General features: G+C 43.1%; 1 protein-coding gene across 1 annotated transcript; it reads right to left on the reverse strand.

Annotated features, from left to right (window-relative positions):
* Positions 1-11,192: 11,192 nt before the first annotated feature.
* Positions 11,193-13,598, reverse strand: ier5l (immediate early response 5-like). The gene has a single exon (XM_084035480.1). It carries the CDS (start codon positions 13,460-13,462, stop codon positions 12,575-12,577), a length of 888 nt encoding a protein of 295 aa, XP_083891606.1. The 5' UTR covers positions 13,463-13,598; the 3' UTR covers positions 11,193-12,574.
* Between the last annotated feature and the right edge of the window lie 1,531 nt (positions 13,599-15,129).

The raw sequence follows: 15,129 nt of genomic DNA on the forward strand, positions 1-15,129 counted from the left end.
AATCATTGCATGAAGTCCCTTTATTTCCCACTAACCAGTCAGCGATCTAAGCCCAGCACCCAGTTCAACTGGTACACTTTGTAAATAGTCAAACCATATTTGAATACATTCTTGTGGTTGTGCAGCTTTTCCCTCAAAGTTTTCAATGGTAGTGCTTTACCCCCGCTTTTAAATTAGTGGTACATTCTGCATGTGTTTCAAATGACACATTTTAAAGAACAAGGCGTGCGTTTTTAATTTAATAAAAGAAAAGTTATTTTTGTGTCGATCGCTCATCTTTTAACCGGTGACCCCACCATGTATGATTTCCATGTTGCATTAAAGCCTCATCATGCACAGTTTAAAACATGTTGCTTACTAGCTTGCTGGTAATTAACATTCTGCACCGTGGCTCCTCACTCTGCTGCATCAAATGGCTTGATTTTGGGGTTTGAATCCTGAGAAATGTTTAAAAACAGACTCAATTTCCAGCAAACAACAACAGTACAGAACAAAGTCCGTTGTTAGTAAATTGCTTGTTTGAGGTTCATGTTTTCATTCATACAGAATGCACCAAATTGTAACGCATTGTCACAGCGTTGTTTATCCATGAGATGTCAGATGCACAATATTAGAGGGAAATATTAATCATCTGCTGCTGTCCTCGGAGGAAAGATGTACTATGACAGCAATATAGAATAGATGATTTGATATGGATTTAGATGCGATGATCATCTTTCTCAAGCAAAGCAGAGAGCTGGTCATGTGAGAAGACGGTAGTGGAGGTGATGTTTCAGTGTCTGGTGTTGGAACAGAGGACAGATACAATACAACAATATATGCAGAAGAAAATACAAAAATGTCTTATTTTTTTTATATTAAAATCAAATAGTCTTCCTGTAAAACAAAATATGAATTAATATGAGCTTGCATCAGCTAGTACCAACCAATTTCAGTAATAATATGACATCATCTATCAATCGATCAATCTTTTAACGTTAAGGAAGGTGTGTTAGATCCACAGTGCTTTGCAGCTCCATATCACGCTGCATTTGAAGCACAACCAATTTTTTGTCGGCCAGTCAAATTGTCTTAATGGACCATCCCAGTCTAGTTCTGACCCCCTTTAAAGGACCATCCCAGTCCAGTTCTGACCCCCTTTAAAGGACCATCCCAGTCTAGTTGTGACTCCTCATCATCAGTATATCAGTGTGTACTTTAGTAGCTCTGCCTCCCTGTTTTAACCTCCGTTCACTGACATTCATGTTGAAACGGTGTAAAATCACTCAAGGAGACGGTAATCAACCTTGTGAAAATCACTGCGTTGTTTATTTTATTGAAACATACTGTATTCTCATTAAAGCCATTCAAATTTGTGCAGTTTTGAGCATGGGACCCAAAGGTGATTTGATATCAGATCCCGTCTGCGTCTGAAGCTAGAAGGTTCTGGGTTCACTTGTTTTAATGTCGGGTGCTTCCAGTTTACCTAAGTGACGCAGGTGGAGCTAGCCGGTAATATCAAGTTCAAGAGAGTCTCATTCCGGCGTACGCCGACCTCAATAACAGGCTCACTCTCTTTTTACGTCCTGCACAAGGAACACATGATCCCTCGGCTGCATCTTATTGGCCAACTGTTCTCTGGCTGGCTCTGATTGGACTTTGTAACCAGGAAGTGGTGAGATAAACAAGCTTGTATGAGATACGATCAACGTTCCCTGATGAGAGAACAACTTCCCAACACTCCCAGTATGAATATGAGGAAGACGTACTGGGAGAAGTTGGACATCGTTCATTTATGAGGACTGTTGAGTCGTATCAGTACGAGCCTGAAACTCACACAAGTACACGGTGTAACTTTCAGCCAATCGTTGACCTCCTTTATACTTCGGTTCTGCCCTCTGAGCTGTCAATCACAACAGAGCCAAGAGAGCCGTTGAGCCGAATGTTATTACGCTTGGAAAAGTAGTTCCTTACAAGAACTGAATTTAGAACTGGAATTTGAGCTAGAAGGAGACTTTTAACGACGAGGTGAGTTTTAACGAACCGTGACAAACATTTTCAAGTAGATTTGGGAATGTTTATTGAATATGGACAAAATAAAAACAAACTGTAAAAAATAAAGCAATTTATGTAAGCGAGGTGGCTGATGACAATGGACGATGACATGTAACAACATGTATGGTCCTTTAAATCCCACCTGTAACACGGCTCAAATATTGGGTTTGACTGGGGAATACTGACAGTATAGAAGATAAAGACACGCTGACTTCTGGTTTATTGGACTTTAGGATGCTGAGGCTGATAAACAACTACAATCTAAAAGATCTCTCTGTAAACTGGCAGCCTTGATGATAATAATATGGTGAATGGAATATTAATTTTTGAACAAGTTTGTTTTTTTGATATATTTTATTTTAATTACGTATTAAATCATGAATTAATCTCATGATTTCAGGTCACATTTGTGCTTTATGCTCCTGAATTTCATGTTTACATGGGAGATGATTTGAGAAAATTGGGAATTCCCACAAATTCTATATTCCTGTATAATTGTGTGTGAGGTTCTTGCATTGTTTTATTATACTAGACCGTGTCTTGTTTGTGACCCAGAGATGAACCCAGCAGTGAGGCAGATGGATTCTGGGACGAGGAAAGAAAGTGTTGAATATTGCATGAGTCGGGATACTTTACTCCTTCATGTTTTTTTTTAAACAGACTTGATTACCAGGAGAAGGGGAAGTCCGATTCATGTCAAATTTCCAATTCCATATCATCATACAACAGTCCTTTTTTAACTCACAAGCCCTCATAAGGGCTGGAATTCCCCTTCCGTACAGAGAGAGCTGGAACGAAGCAGTCCAACGGAGACGGAGGGAAACATTGTCGGCTGGAACAGCAGCTGTGTCCCATTTCAGACGGAGCCTCTATTGTAAGACGCAGCCTGTGAAGGCGTGTCCTTCAGAAGGAGACGTCGTCAGAAGAGATGCTCACTGAGACAGTTTACTGGTGTGATCAGCCAATCCTCTCACCTCACCATGCAAGTCTGACAGTCTCACGGCAGCCTGTAAAATACATACAGAAATGAAATCTATTGGTTACATGTTTAGGGACATGACTTGTCCTTTTTCCCTTTTTGTCTCTCAGCACTAAAACAATGTATGTACAGTCAATATCAAGTTAATTCCCCTGTCCATGTCTTCATGCTGTATAGATTAGGTGTACAGTTATATAAATATCTATTTTTCTTTTATAAAGAAACATTCTATGAAAGTAATTTATTCCCTCATTCTGGGAAAGATGAACTGGTGTGGGCAGAGTTGTGTTTTAGATTTTTGTTTCCTTTGATGCCTTTAATCTCCACATCTTTTCTATCTTCTCTTTAAGCCCTTGATGGCATCCGCCACCATGATGTCCAGTTGGTTAGCCTTCAGTTTATCAGTCTGGATCTGGAAGTCCCACGGGAACTTAGCTTGGTCATTCTCTTCCACCTTTGGAGGTGTCTTCCATTTTGACATTGGGACATCCAGCACATAATACTCACAGCACGACGCACAGATGTTCCTGTACACTATGCAGCCACTTGGTGATGGCATGTATGAAGAGCTGAACAGCACCAGGCCTTGTTATGATCCACACCTACTGGCTAAAGAAACTAACTGCACTCCATGAATGTCTTGCAGCACAAATGCAGCAGCTGCTGATAGATGGGAGCAATTCCTTCAAACTACTGGCCAATAACCTGCCTCTGAAGAAGTGGACCACATACATAGGACATTATGACAAGAACTCAACGGGGATGTGAAAAACAACTCGAGAGGCCAACTCAAAGCTAATTGCACAAGTAACCATGAAGTGCATTATTTACCAAGGAGATGCTGATGTTCTGCATCCGCCTGAATCCCCTTGGCCAGATTATCACTAAGAATGGCTATGGATACCGGTTCCAAAGTGGACTAACCATCAGCCACCACCTCCACATGGGTATGTCATCCAAACTGAATGCCAGGAATGAGCGTGACTCACTGATCCACATCACCAGGATCTACAGCAGCAACATTAGAATGTCATTCAGGAGAGATAAATGAGGTTGGATGGTATCCAAGAGAGGCAAGATGATCACTGCAGAAGGGGTTGGATCACCAGGAGGCAACAGCAGATGTCCAGGACAACGAAACATACTTTGGAGTCCCACATGCAAATGAAAAGGCTGCAAGAAAGTCAGCAACAGTCAAATACCTACACAGAGCAAGGCAAGTCCTGAAGAGTCACCTGGAACAAGATCAGAGCCATCAACACGCAAGAGGCGATTTGATTTGAGCAATATGAGTGATAATGAGAGAAACAGCCTAATGATTACACGGCATGTCAATGTTGTGTACCTGTGCTTGTGCTCATACATGAGCACAGTACCTCTTCTGACCATGCCAGGGCCATGGTTATTAGAAAGCAGCTGTGGCTCAGAGGTAGAGCGTCCTCAAATCAGAAGATCGGTTGTTCGAATCCTGGTTCTTCCAGTCTGGATGCTAAAGTGTCCATAGGCAAGATACTGAACCCCAAATTGTCCCAGAATTTCTCCAGATGTGTGTGAGTGAGTTCGCCCCTGATGTGCAGGCGGCTGTGCATGTCGACTGAGTGTTGTGTAAAGCGCCTTGAGTAGTCCAAAAGAACATAAGCACTACAGAAATGCAGGTCCATTTACCACTAGTCAAACAAACTGGACTTTGGACTCAGTCGTGCTTGGGCACGGTGAGTGCACCCTTAGTGTCAGCAGGACAAGGTTGTGATCATGCCTGCCTAGTGGGGGAAGGGCAGTATGCATCTTGAGTATTTGCATACAGGAGGTCCAGTGTGTTATTGTCTAGTGGAACAGTTAATACTAGTGAATGTTGGTAGTGTTTAGTCCAGAGTGACATGGTTTAAGTCCCCAGTGATGCTACAAAAGCATTGAGATACTGCGTTTGAGGTCTTGCAACAGTGGAGTGAATCATGTTGCACCACAGCTAGCGGTACAATGTCCGGGCCACAGAAGTATTCCTTCACATTAACATGTGCACCCACTTCCATTCACATCCAGGGAAATCGCTCCACCCTTCTTCTTCCCACTCCGTATAACGCCCACACAGCCATGGAGCTGGGAAGAGACACGCTGTAGTCTGGGAAGTCTGCGTGCAGCCATTTCTCCATGACACCCTAAATGCTGCAGCTCACGGTTTTCCTTGTGTTTAGTGTGCGAAGCTCGTCCATCTTATACCCCAAGGACCTCACGTTGCCCATAACGATTGCCGGAATGGAGGATTTCTATTTCCTCCCCATTAGCCCTTTGCTTAGCTCCGGCTGTGCAGCCCGATGTCGCCTCTGCAGCTCTCTCCAGGTCCAGCTCCAGCTGGTGGTGTGAGTAAACAGGGCCTTCACTCCTCTCTGCGTGACCCTCCGTTACAAATAGCATAAAACATATCAGTAGAATCACGAGGAAATTTACAAAAAACTAAATTGCCATCACCGATCAGATGACGCTCCCGATGTGTATGACGTCATAAAATCCATCGACTTCACCGCTGCCTGATCTCAGTCCTAATTAAAGACAAGAGTGTGTGTGTGTGTGTGTGTGTGTGTGTGTGTGTGTGTGTGTGTGTGTGTGTGTGTGTGTGTGTGTGTGTGTGTGTGTGCGTGTGTGTATGTATGTGTGCTGCTTTGGGTACAACTGAGAGGGAAAAGACTGAATTTGTTGGAGGAATGTTTGGAATGAAACAGCTGCGTGGACTCGTTCTGACATGTCTGCTCTCTAAAACGGGAGGCAGCTGCAGACCCAACATGGTGGACTGCAGTAACTAAGTACTCGACTTTGTCATTTTTGATGCTACATTTCAGATGCAAATATTGTATTTTTGCAGCAACAGCTACATTTAGAGTGCACATTATGGTAATTGCTCTTGTTTGTTTCTACTTCTACACACAAGTCTGAAGAAACACTATTTTGTTCCACTGTATTTGTTTATACAGACGTGGCTTTAATGAATAAAAAAGCTTCTAAAATACAATGCATGAGTATAAACTGAACCAGTTGTTCCCAACCGTTTTGGCCTGTGAGTCTTTACTTGAGGCCTCGAGTCACATGTTCCAGAAGTCTATGAGTTCTTGCAGCTCTGCCAAACACTCATTTTCCCTCTGAACTTCTCACATGGTTTCATTTAAAGAAAAGAGGTCAAATGATACAATCGTTCACTAAAAAAAAAGACTATGAGACATATTCTGTGAGAATCATTACATACAAGTACACGCTGTATGTAAAGCAGATGTAAATAATAACAATAATAATAACACTCACAAGATGAATAATACTTTTGGTTTGATCATGAAAGTTTAAGTATTTAAATAATCATAAATAATGGTGCTCATAATGTCATAATGGTTTTGTCACAGCCATCCAGACCAGTAAGAAGCTTTAAACACTGAATTCAAACTATTAGCAGCATCTAAATATCTGCTCTTTACATGACCATATGTCAGAAATGTTATTCCAACAGAATCAAGTTCTACAGAGTTCTGCAGGATCACGATGGATGGATTCAAAAACAATTGAAGCCTTTTTTTCATGAGGACAACTACACGTTCAGGTGGTTCAAACAGCTGTACATGATCACAGATAACGGAGTGGATCATCTAGTAATGTCTCGCTGGTGTAACGTTACACAACAAATACATGTTTATATGTGGACGAATATGAATGGATTCTAGCCAATCAATGATAGAAAATCTGTTTGTTTAGGTTCTTACATATCTCAGCGTCCGTCATACTTGAAATGCGCGACACACTTATGTGTACGTCATTATTGGTTACTGACTGTTAAAAGTACTACTTCTGTATTTACCGTCTGTAAATTCACTGGTGATGGTGTTTCTATATGGAAATGATGTGAGTTGTTCTGAGAGCAGCAGCACAGTCCTGTGATGAGGGCGGACCTTCTCTACCAGGCAGCTGAGCTGCAGAGCCGTTACCAGGCTTCAACCTCTGCAGGACTGTTACTGCCCAGAGAGACACCAACAGATCAGCTCAGTCCATCAGTTGTTCGCTTTATTGCAAAAAGACTGAGAAAATGAATAAAACGCCCTCATCTGAGTTTTTATTTACTAGAACTTAACTATTATTTTAAAAGTGACATAGCTGTATTTTCTATGCAGTGTGCCAGTAACACTGTGACCTAATTCACATAACCTAGTTTTCAATATGCAATTGCCTGATTCATATTCAAATGAGGTGTGGCCTGTTTATTCATTTTGCACTATTCTTGTGCACAAAAGGCGTGGCCTATTTCAAGTGTCAGTGAACTAGAAGTCAGGGCATTTTTATCTTCTGTACTGTCAGTGTTTTCCAGTGAAACTTAATATTTGAGCAGTGTACAGTTACAGGAGGGATTTCAATCAAATCCTTCACATTTGATTGGACCGCTACAAAGTGGGTGGGCATAGAATGTAGCGTGACACACACACCTCTCTTATTGTTATTGTTATTATCTTATAGTTTTAGCTGGATGGATGTCATGATATTATTTGTTGAAAGTGGTTGATACTAAATGATGAAAGCACACATAACGAACAAAATGGAACACGTTAAAAAACTACATAGTGAGGTTTAGGCAACAAAACTACATAGTGAGGTTTAGGCAACAAAACTACATAGTTAGGTTTAGACAACTAAACTACATAGTGAGGTTTAGGCAACAAAACTACATAGTTAGGTTTAGACAACTAAACTACATAGTTAGGTTTAGACAACAAAACTACATAGTAAGGTTTAGACAACAAAACTACATAGTGAGGTTTAGGCAACAAAACTACATAGTGAGGTTTAGGCAACAAAACTACATAGTTAGGTTTAGACAACTAAACTACATAGTGAGGTTTAGGCAACAAAACTACATAGTTAGGTTTAGACAACTAAACTACATAGTTAGGTTTAGACAACTAAACTACATAGTTAGGTTTAGACAACAAAACTACATAGTAAGGTTTAGACAACAAAACTACATAGTAAGGTTTAGACAACAAAACTACATAGTTAGGTTTAAAACTACATAGTTAGGTTTAGGCAACAAAACTACATAGTTAGGTTGAGACGACTAAATTACATAGTTAGGTTTAGACAACAAAACTACTCAGCCTTTGTTTTGTGTATTTTACAGGCTACAACCTCCATGTTTGAAAAGGGAAGGTAAAATCTCCTGTTGTATAGAAGTCTATGAGAAAATTGTCCTACTTCACTCTGCTGGCCACCAGGGGGCGACTCCTCTCTGGTTGTATAGAAGTCTATGAGAAAATGGTCCTATTCTCTCTGCTGGCCACCAGGGGGCGACTCCTCTCTGGTTGTATAGAAGTCTATGAGAAAATGGTCCTACTTCTCTCTTGATGTTTTATCTCAGTAAACATTGTAAACATGAGTTCATGGTCTCAATCTCTAGTTTCAAGTCTTCTTCAATCCAGCATGATGTTCATTTAGTACATTATGGTCCATTTAGAGTCCAATAGACCAGAACGCAGGGGATGATTTAGGGGGCGGGGCTTACCTGCTGAATTGTTGCTATGACAGCGTTGTCCAGTCTGGGAGTTCTCTGTGTTTTCATCTTACAAATGTAACCCTCTCACAGTGTGTTTTTATTTCCTCAAAGTTCACTGAAACATTTTGGTCCTAAGAATGTCTTATTCAGCGTCTGTGTGCACCATGGCGAAAACCAAAAGACTTTAAACGAACACTTCTATGGTATTGTTCATTAAGTGATATTTATCAAACATTAACATGCTAATATAGTGGTAAAATACCTAATAAAGATGAGCATGTTAGCATTGTTATTTGAAAATGTTAGCATGTGATGTAAGCATTTAGTCTCAGAGCAGCTAACACGGGTGTCAGGCATCGTAAACTAAATGCTGTTTAAAGCCTGCATCAGTAGAGACCAGGGCTGTATAATGTATAATATTTCATCATCACTGGTAGCTACCGCTGCAGGTAGGAGATGGTTTGTGTGTAAATGAATATGGAAGGAAAAATGTCAACATAGTTAAACCAAAACTAGTATAAACAGGGAGAGTGCTCTGATGAGTCCTCGTGAGCCTGACCCCACCCCCATCAGACCCCCACCCCCTCCCTCCACAGACCTCTGTGCAACCTGGCTGACCTGTACGATCTCTGCCTCCCCCTCCCACAACACCTATTCCCTGCAGCCCCCCCGGCTGCTGTCACATTTGGCCCCCACCCCCTCTGCAAACGCATCAACCCCCTCTCTCCCGACAAAGCATGCCTCCCTCCCCCCTCAGACTGCACCTCTCCCCCTCCCTCTGTTGTCTTCCTCCCAGCAGCCCCACAACACTCCCCCACCCCCCTCACGTCACCCCCTTCAGAGGAGTGACTGATGGGTATAATAAATAAGAACAAGAAGTAAGAAGTAGTAAGTTGACTTGCAGTATTTTTATACAAAGTAATATCTACTGGTTTGAATCTATTTAATTGGGTCCACATAGTCAGTCATTGAGTTGTTAATATTACATATTATGTTTACAAAATCACTGATGTCAAACAGGGAACCAAAGATTTTATTTATTGAGTGTGTATGTGTGTGTGTGTGTGTGTGTGTGTGTGTGTGTGTGTGTGTGTGTGTGTGTGTGTGTTCAGGGTGTGAGTCTCTCTCAGGCCAGATGGAGGAGCTGTGTGTGCACCATGAAACAAAAACCATTGTCCACGTTCGTCGGCTGAGCGTCTTTCATGGCTCCGTTCTGTTGGGGTCTCTGTCCTGAAGCAACGAGTGTGAACGCGGCAGGCGGACGCTCGCTGTCAACAGTCACATCTAGAGCCCGTTTCATCGGCATCGTTCACATCGCCTCGTTGCTTCCATTCCAACCTACTGACTGCAAGTTATTCTGGGGAGCGGGAGCTGGAAACAGCCCACAGAGCTGCAGGAGGAGCAGCAGCGATGGGTGTGATGTGTGTGTGTAGAGACAGAGAAGTGAGGCAGCCAGGGAAAGGAGGAGGATGAAAGAGAGGAGGAAGATGAGGAGGAGGAGGAGGGTCAGCCTGCGGTGGCTCTGCTCTACATACACAGTGATATCTCCATTCATTGATTTTAAAGAACACCACCATGTGGCACAGAGCAGAGATAACAGTCAGGCAGAGATGGGAGGACGTCGGCTCACACACACATGTAGCTAGGGCATTGTTAGAATGAAGAATGGGCCTTTTTATTCCACGTATTTATGAATGATCTGATCCATACAGATACAGGAACAGTGACAGTATGCAAGTATCATAGTGTTTCTATGCAAAACCATCACTCAAGGCTTTTGTGATGTTTTGGCATGATCATATCTGATGACTTATTATCTGCATCATGTTGGCTGAAGAGTACGTTTCAGCATTTTTGAGGCAAGAAAAAGGTGAATATATAACTCAAGGACCACTTATTCGTGTTCTCTGGAACTTTTAACTGCAGCTGGTGGAGTTTCTTAGTTGTCATGTAGTCGAATATATAACATGAATAGGAAGACATGCCAATAATCATTTTCTTTATTTTTTGTTTTAATCAACCTACCTTTTTAAAGTCAAACAAAAAAATTTAACATTATATTGAACAGTGTTGTATTGCATTCATATTTTCCCACTTAATATGGGTTTATATGTTAATAATACTAATAGCTTTATGAATGTTAAATCAGGTAAATAAGGTTTGAGGTTGCCAGATTGAGAAAATAACCCGTGAGAAAAGTTAGTGGAGAGTCTGGACCACAATCTGGTCCAGTAACGCCTGGTTAAAGGAACAGCTGGATATTTAGATAGAAATATGTAGAACATAACTTCTGGTTTGAAGACTTAAGTTGTGATTAAATAACCAAGATGTAACACGTTCATCGGGGAGGAAGGTCTCGGTACATTTGGGCAAATCCAGACTAGTTCATTCCTGTTAAGTCTTTATGCTAAGCTAATTGTCTGCTAGCTGTAGCTTCTTATTTAATATGAGAGCGTTCCCTTTAACCTTTACTGCGGACTCTATGGATGACTGTAAAAAGTTCTCTATTAATCAAATGTAAAACTGTAGCTTATCAGTGAGAAAGCTGTCCCCTTTATGAATTATTAGCAAATAAATGGTTATCTATAAACGTATTGAAGTGTATTTTTCATCATGTGTATCATATTTAACTGCAGTCAGACACAACGGTTACCATAAGGTTTTCATTTTTTATTAAGATTATAAATTCTTAACAAATATTTTCTGCAACAGTTTTACCCGGTGATATACAATTTAGTAAGCACAAAAATACAAGAATAACAACAAAATATGTAGAGAATGGCTGAATACTCTCTTTATTTTGGTACACATAGTGCTCATAAAGCTAACGCGTGGAGTCTCAGGTTATGGCTAATTCACGACTCGGCCTTTTTAAAACAAAAGGATCACTCTTTTTACAAAACAAAGCAAAACTCACATAACCAAGACATGTCGGAGTTATGAAACATACTTTTGAGCAACAACCATGATTAAGAGGAGATGTTTACTATCACACAGCAGGAAATGTCGTCATCGCCCCAAAGTGTTCCAGGGTGAAGTGACAGGAGGCGTTCAGAGTCCATCCAAGTGTTTCACATGATGCTGCGAATGTACTTCATCAGGATAGCGAGCAGTGGTGTGCGTTTGATTTAAGGCAACGGAAGTGGATCCGTTCATCCGCCACTCAATGTCTCCCAGACAATACCCTCGTTTTAAATAACTCTTCTTCTTTCTCCTGCAAAAATAAAGTTTCATTTCCACCTTGTAGGGGAGACCGGGCTCAGTTGTAACACCTCCATATCCTCCAATCAGAAACAAGTGGGAGTGATGTCACACCAATCAACCACACTGGCATATGTTCTAGTTTTCCAAGAAGAAAAGGTGTGCTTGTAGGCATAAGTTTGGATTCTCTCTGTGTTTTTGTAATGTGAACAAGCCGATAATGAAGTGATCAGTGTTCAGGTCTTTCAGGTGGATTACAGTCTCACTGCAGTTTGTCAAATTAAAACGTGATCTATAGGTTTTCCTTTATGCTCCAAAAGCAATATTAAAATGTCTCACTATTTAAGACTAGGTCACGTGCTCTAACATCGACTGTTGCAGTGCTGAGAGACACAAACGAGTGTCCCTGAACATGAAACCAAATTGTATTAAGTGTCTATTTCACAAGCTGCCGTGAGACTGCTGGCTGTAGTACAGGCTGAACGGGACATGGATCATACGGTTCAGAATGAAGCCATGTCTTATTGGTGACGGAGAAGTTCCAGCCGACCTGACACATGTATGTGTGGGGACGGAGGACTCTGGTGGACAGGATGTGGAACAGGACGGTCGCGTTCCCTCTATAAAGGGTTCCTCTGGAACACTCTGGAACATCCCGCCGCCACGGAGACGTGATAGTGTGAGAGGACGTGAGCTGAAGGTGCACAGACGACTTTTACACGTGAAAGTTGTGAAGTCGTCGGAGGGACGTGTAGCTACCGAGCTCAGAAACAATAGAAACCCAGCTCTCCAATACTTCATGTTACAACTGAGCCCGGTGTGCTTCAAATAGCAGAGCGGATTCAAAACGCCACAATGGCTCGGGTCCATGCTCCCAGACTGGCCAGGACCTGCTTGCTACAGATCTGGTCCAAGTCCGCCTGTCTGCTCAGCAGCCCTGAGAACCCCGAGCCGAAGATGGAGATCAGGTTGGAGATGTTGGACGTGTCCGTGTAGTCTATGCCGGAGTAGCAACAGTCCTCGCGTTTCGCCCGTTTGCGAGCAGCTGTAAAGTCCGTGACTTCCTCCACGTCGGACACGCAGCAGCCGAACTCCACCTTCCGCTTCTTGGCCGGGGACTGCGCGCCCGAGCCGCACTGGAGCGCGTCGCAGCAGCGGCAGTCCTGGTGGAGGTAGCCGTTCTCCACCGTGGTCACCACATGCGTGTCCAAGTCCAGCACCGTGGTTTTGTTGCAATGCGTGCTGCTGCTGCTGGCGGGGAACTGGTCACAGTGCGACACGGGGGAAGCCTCCATGCAGCAGCTCCGGTAGTAGGACGGATCCGGTTCCTTGCTGCCGTCCTCGAGGGAAGAGCAGCCGAAAAGCGCGCTCGGTGTCCGGGCGTGCGCCGCGCCTCGGTGGCACGCAGAGCCGCACAGACTCGCCTCTTCGCCGCAGCAAGCTGCCCGCGCCCGCTCCTCGTCTTCGGCGTCCTCCGCGTCCAGATCCAGCGGGTTGAGCTCCTGGATCTCGTTGCAGACCGTCATCACCTCCTCGTACTGCTGCATCCTGTAGATCTCCGCGTATTTCTCCTTGATGTAGACCTGCCGGGCGTTCCGCAGCACATAGGACACCAGCAGATTCTTGTGCAGCTTGATGCCCCCTCTCTGCGTCCTGGAGTTGTGGATCTTCATTAAGGAAATGGAGATCAGGCTCTGCGCGTCCACGGCGCATTCCATGGTGTTGATCATAGCCCAGTCCGCCTCCAGACCCTCTCTCAGCTATCTCACCGGGACGCGTTGTGTCGGAGGAGAAAGGCTCGAGTCCGCGCTGTGGAGACACATCGGACACGACGACCCGCCTCCCTCCGAACGCCAGCAATCATTTGCAGATTGCCCGAAACCAGAAAAGATATATAGTCTAGACGGGGGTCCCGCCCTCTTCAGGAAGAGCCAATCGGATGCCTCGGATCTGATGAGTGGCAGACTAGCGCGCTGTAAATATGTGGTTCTCGACCAATCAGCGTCCGGCGGTTCCTCTGAACTATTCAAATTCCACCCAGCTTCTCGAACAGGAATGTCCTCATTTCAGCTGCCAGTAGACTTCCACTAAACCAGTCGGGTTTCCGGGTAAACCAGACCAAACAACAAAGTAAGTAGAGGACACATGGGCCGCGTCCCCTTCTTCTCTGAGGAAGGTTCCTCACGGCATAAAAGAGCAGAAGTGTCTGAGTGTCGCCATGATAAGAGCTGGTGGAATCCTCTAAGGTGAAGGAAGGGAGCTTCAGTGCTTCCTTCCATGTCTCCTTTAGGAAACACGGAGAGGAGAGGAGACACCGCCGCCCCACAGACAGCAACGTTTACATCGTTAGTGACGTTCATGAAAACAGACGATATGCAAACAGAGACTTTCATATAGTTATAGTTTATATGGATATAAAGTTATTGGATCTGTGTTGATAAATGTGATAACAATTTAATTCCATTCGTATTTATTTATTTCAATCATGTTACAAATAGTTTAATAAAATGAAACCAAAACAATAACTACAATGAAATGTTACTTGAGCATAAAAAACCCAACGAGTTCTTCTAAACAATATTCATAATCAACATGAACAGATAATAAATCAAAAAGGAGTGAAAGTCAAACCGTTAATAACTTAATTGATCATATAAAGCCTGGATTCCTTTTTAAAGTCGGTCCAACCTCGAACGTTAAATAATATTAGTGAGCCGTCCACATTGAAGATGAATAATCCTGATTTGTCCCACGGTGGGACGTTTCCATGTTCCAGCAGCACACGGGAGATGGACTTCAATAACAAGACGCATCATAAAGAGAGTCATCCTCCAATTGAAGATTGGTGGTTTGAATCCCGGCTCCTCCAGAAGTGTCCTTGGGCAGGATCCTGAACCTCACATTGCCCCTGAAGGCTGGACCATTGGTGTGTGAATGTGTGTGAATGTGTGTGAATGTGTTAGATCCTGATGTGCAGGCGGCTCCTCTGCCATCATTGTGTGAATGTGTGCGAACAGCTGAATAGACTGAATGTAGTGTGAAGCACCTTAGTAGTCGAAAAGTCTAGAAAAGTGCTAAATGCAGGTCCATTTATCATAATATCATAATAAACATAGCACCATATAAGTGAACGGTTAGGGTCACATTATTGCATACAGGGAATATTGATATTGATCATTGTAATTGATAATACATGTGTTAGTCGCTTTGGACAAAAGCGTCTGCTAAATGACCTAAATGTAAAATGTAAATGTAAATGAATGAACAGTGTTGGTCTGTTGATTATAACAGCATCAGTAAGGAGGAGCTGCTGGACCTGAACCAGATCCTAGTCCTGAACCAGCTGCTGGACCTGAACCAGCTGCTGGTCCTGAACCAGCTGCTGGACCTGAACCAG

This window comes from Eutrigla gurnardus (assembly GCF_963514095.1).
Source record: "Eutrigla gurnardus genome assembly, chromosome: 19".
Taxonomy (NCBI): Eukaryota; Metazoa; Chordata; class Actinopteri; order Perciformes; family Triglidae; genus Eutrigla; species Eutrigla gurnardus.

Excerpts from the sequence above, each read along its gene's own strand:
- ier5l (XM_084035480.1), bottom strand. The coding sequence starts at position 13,462 with ATGATCAACACCATGGAATGCGCCGTGGACGCGCAGAGCCTGATCTCC.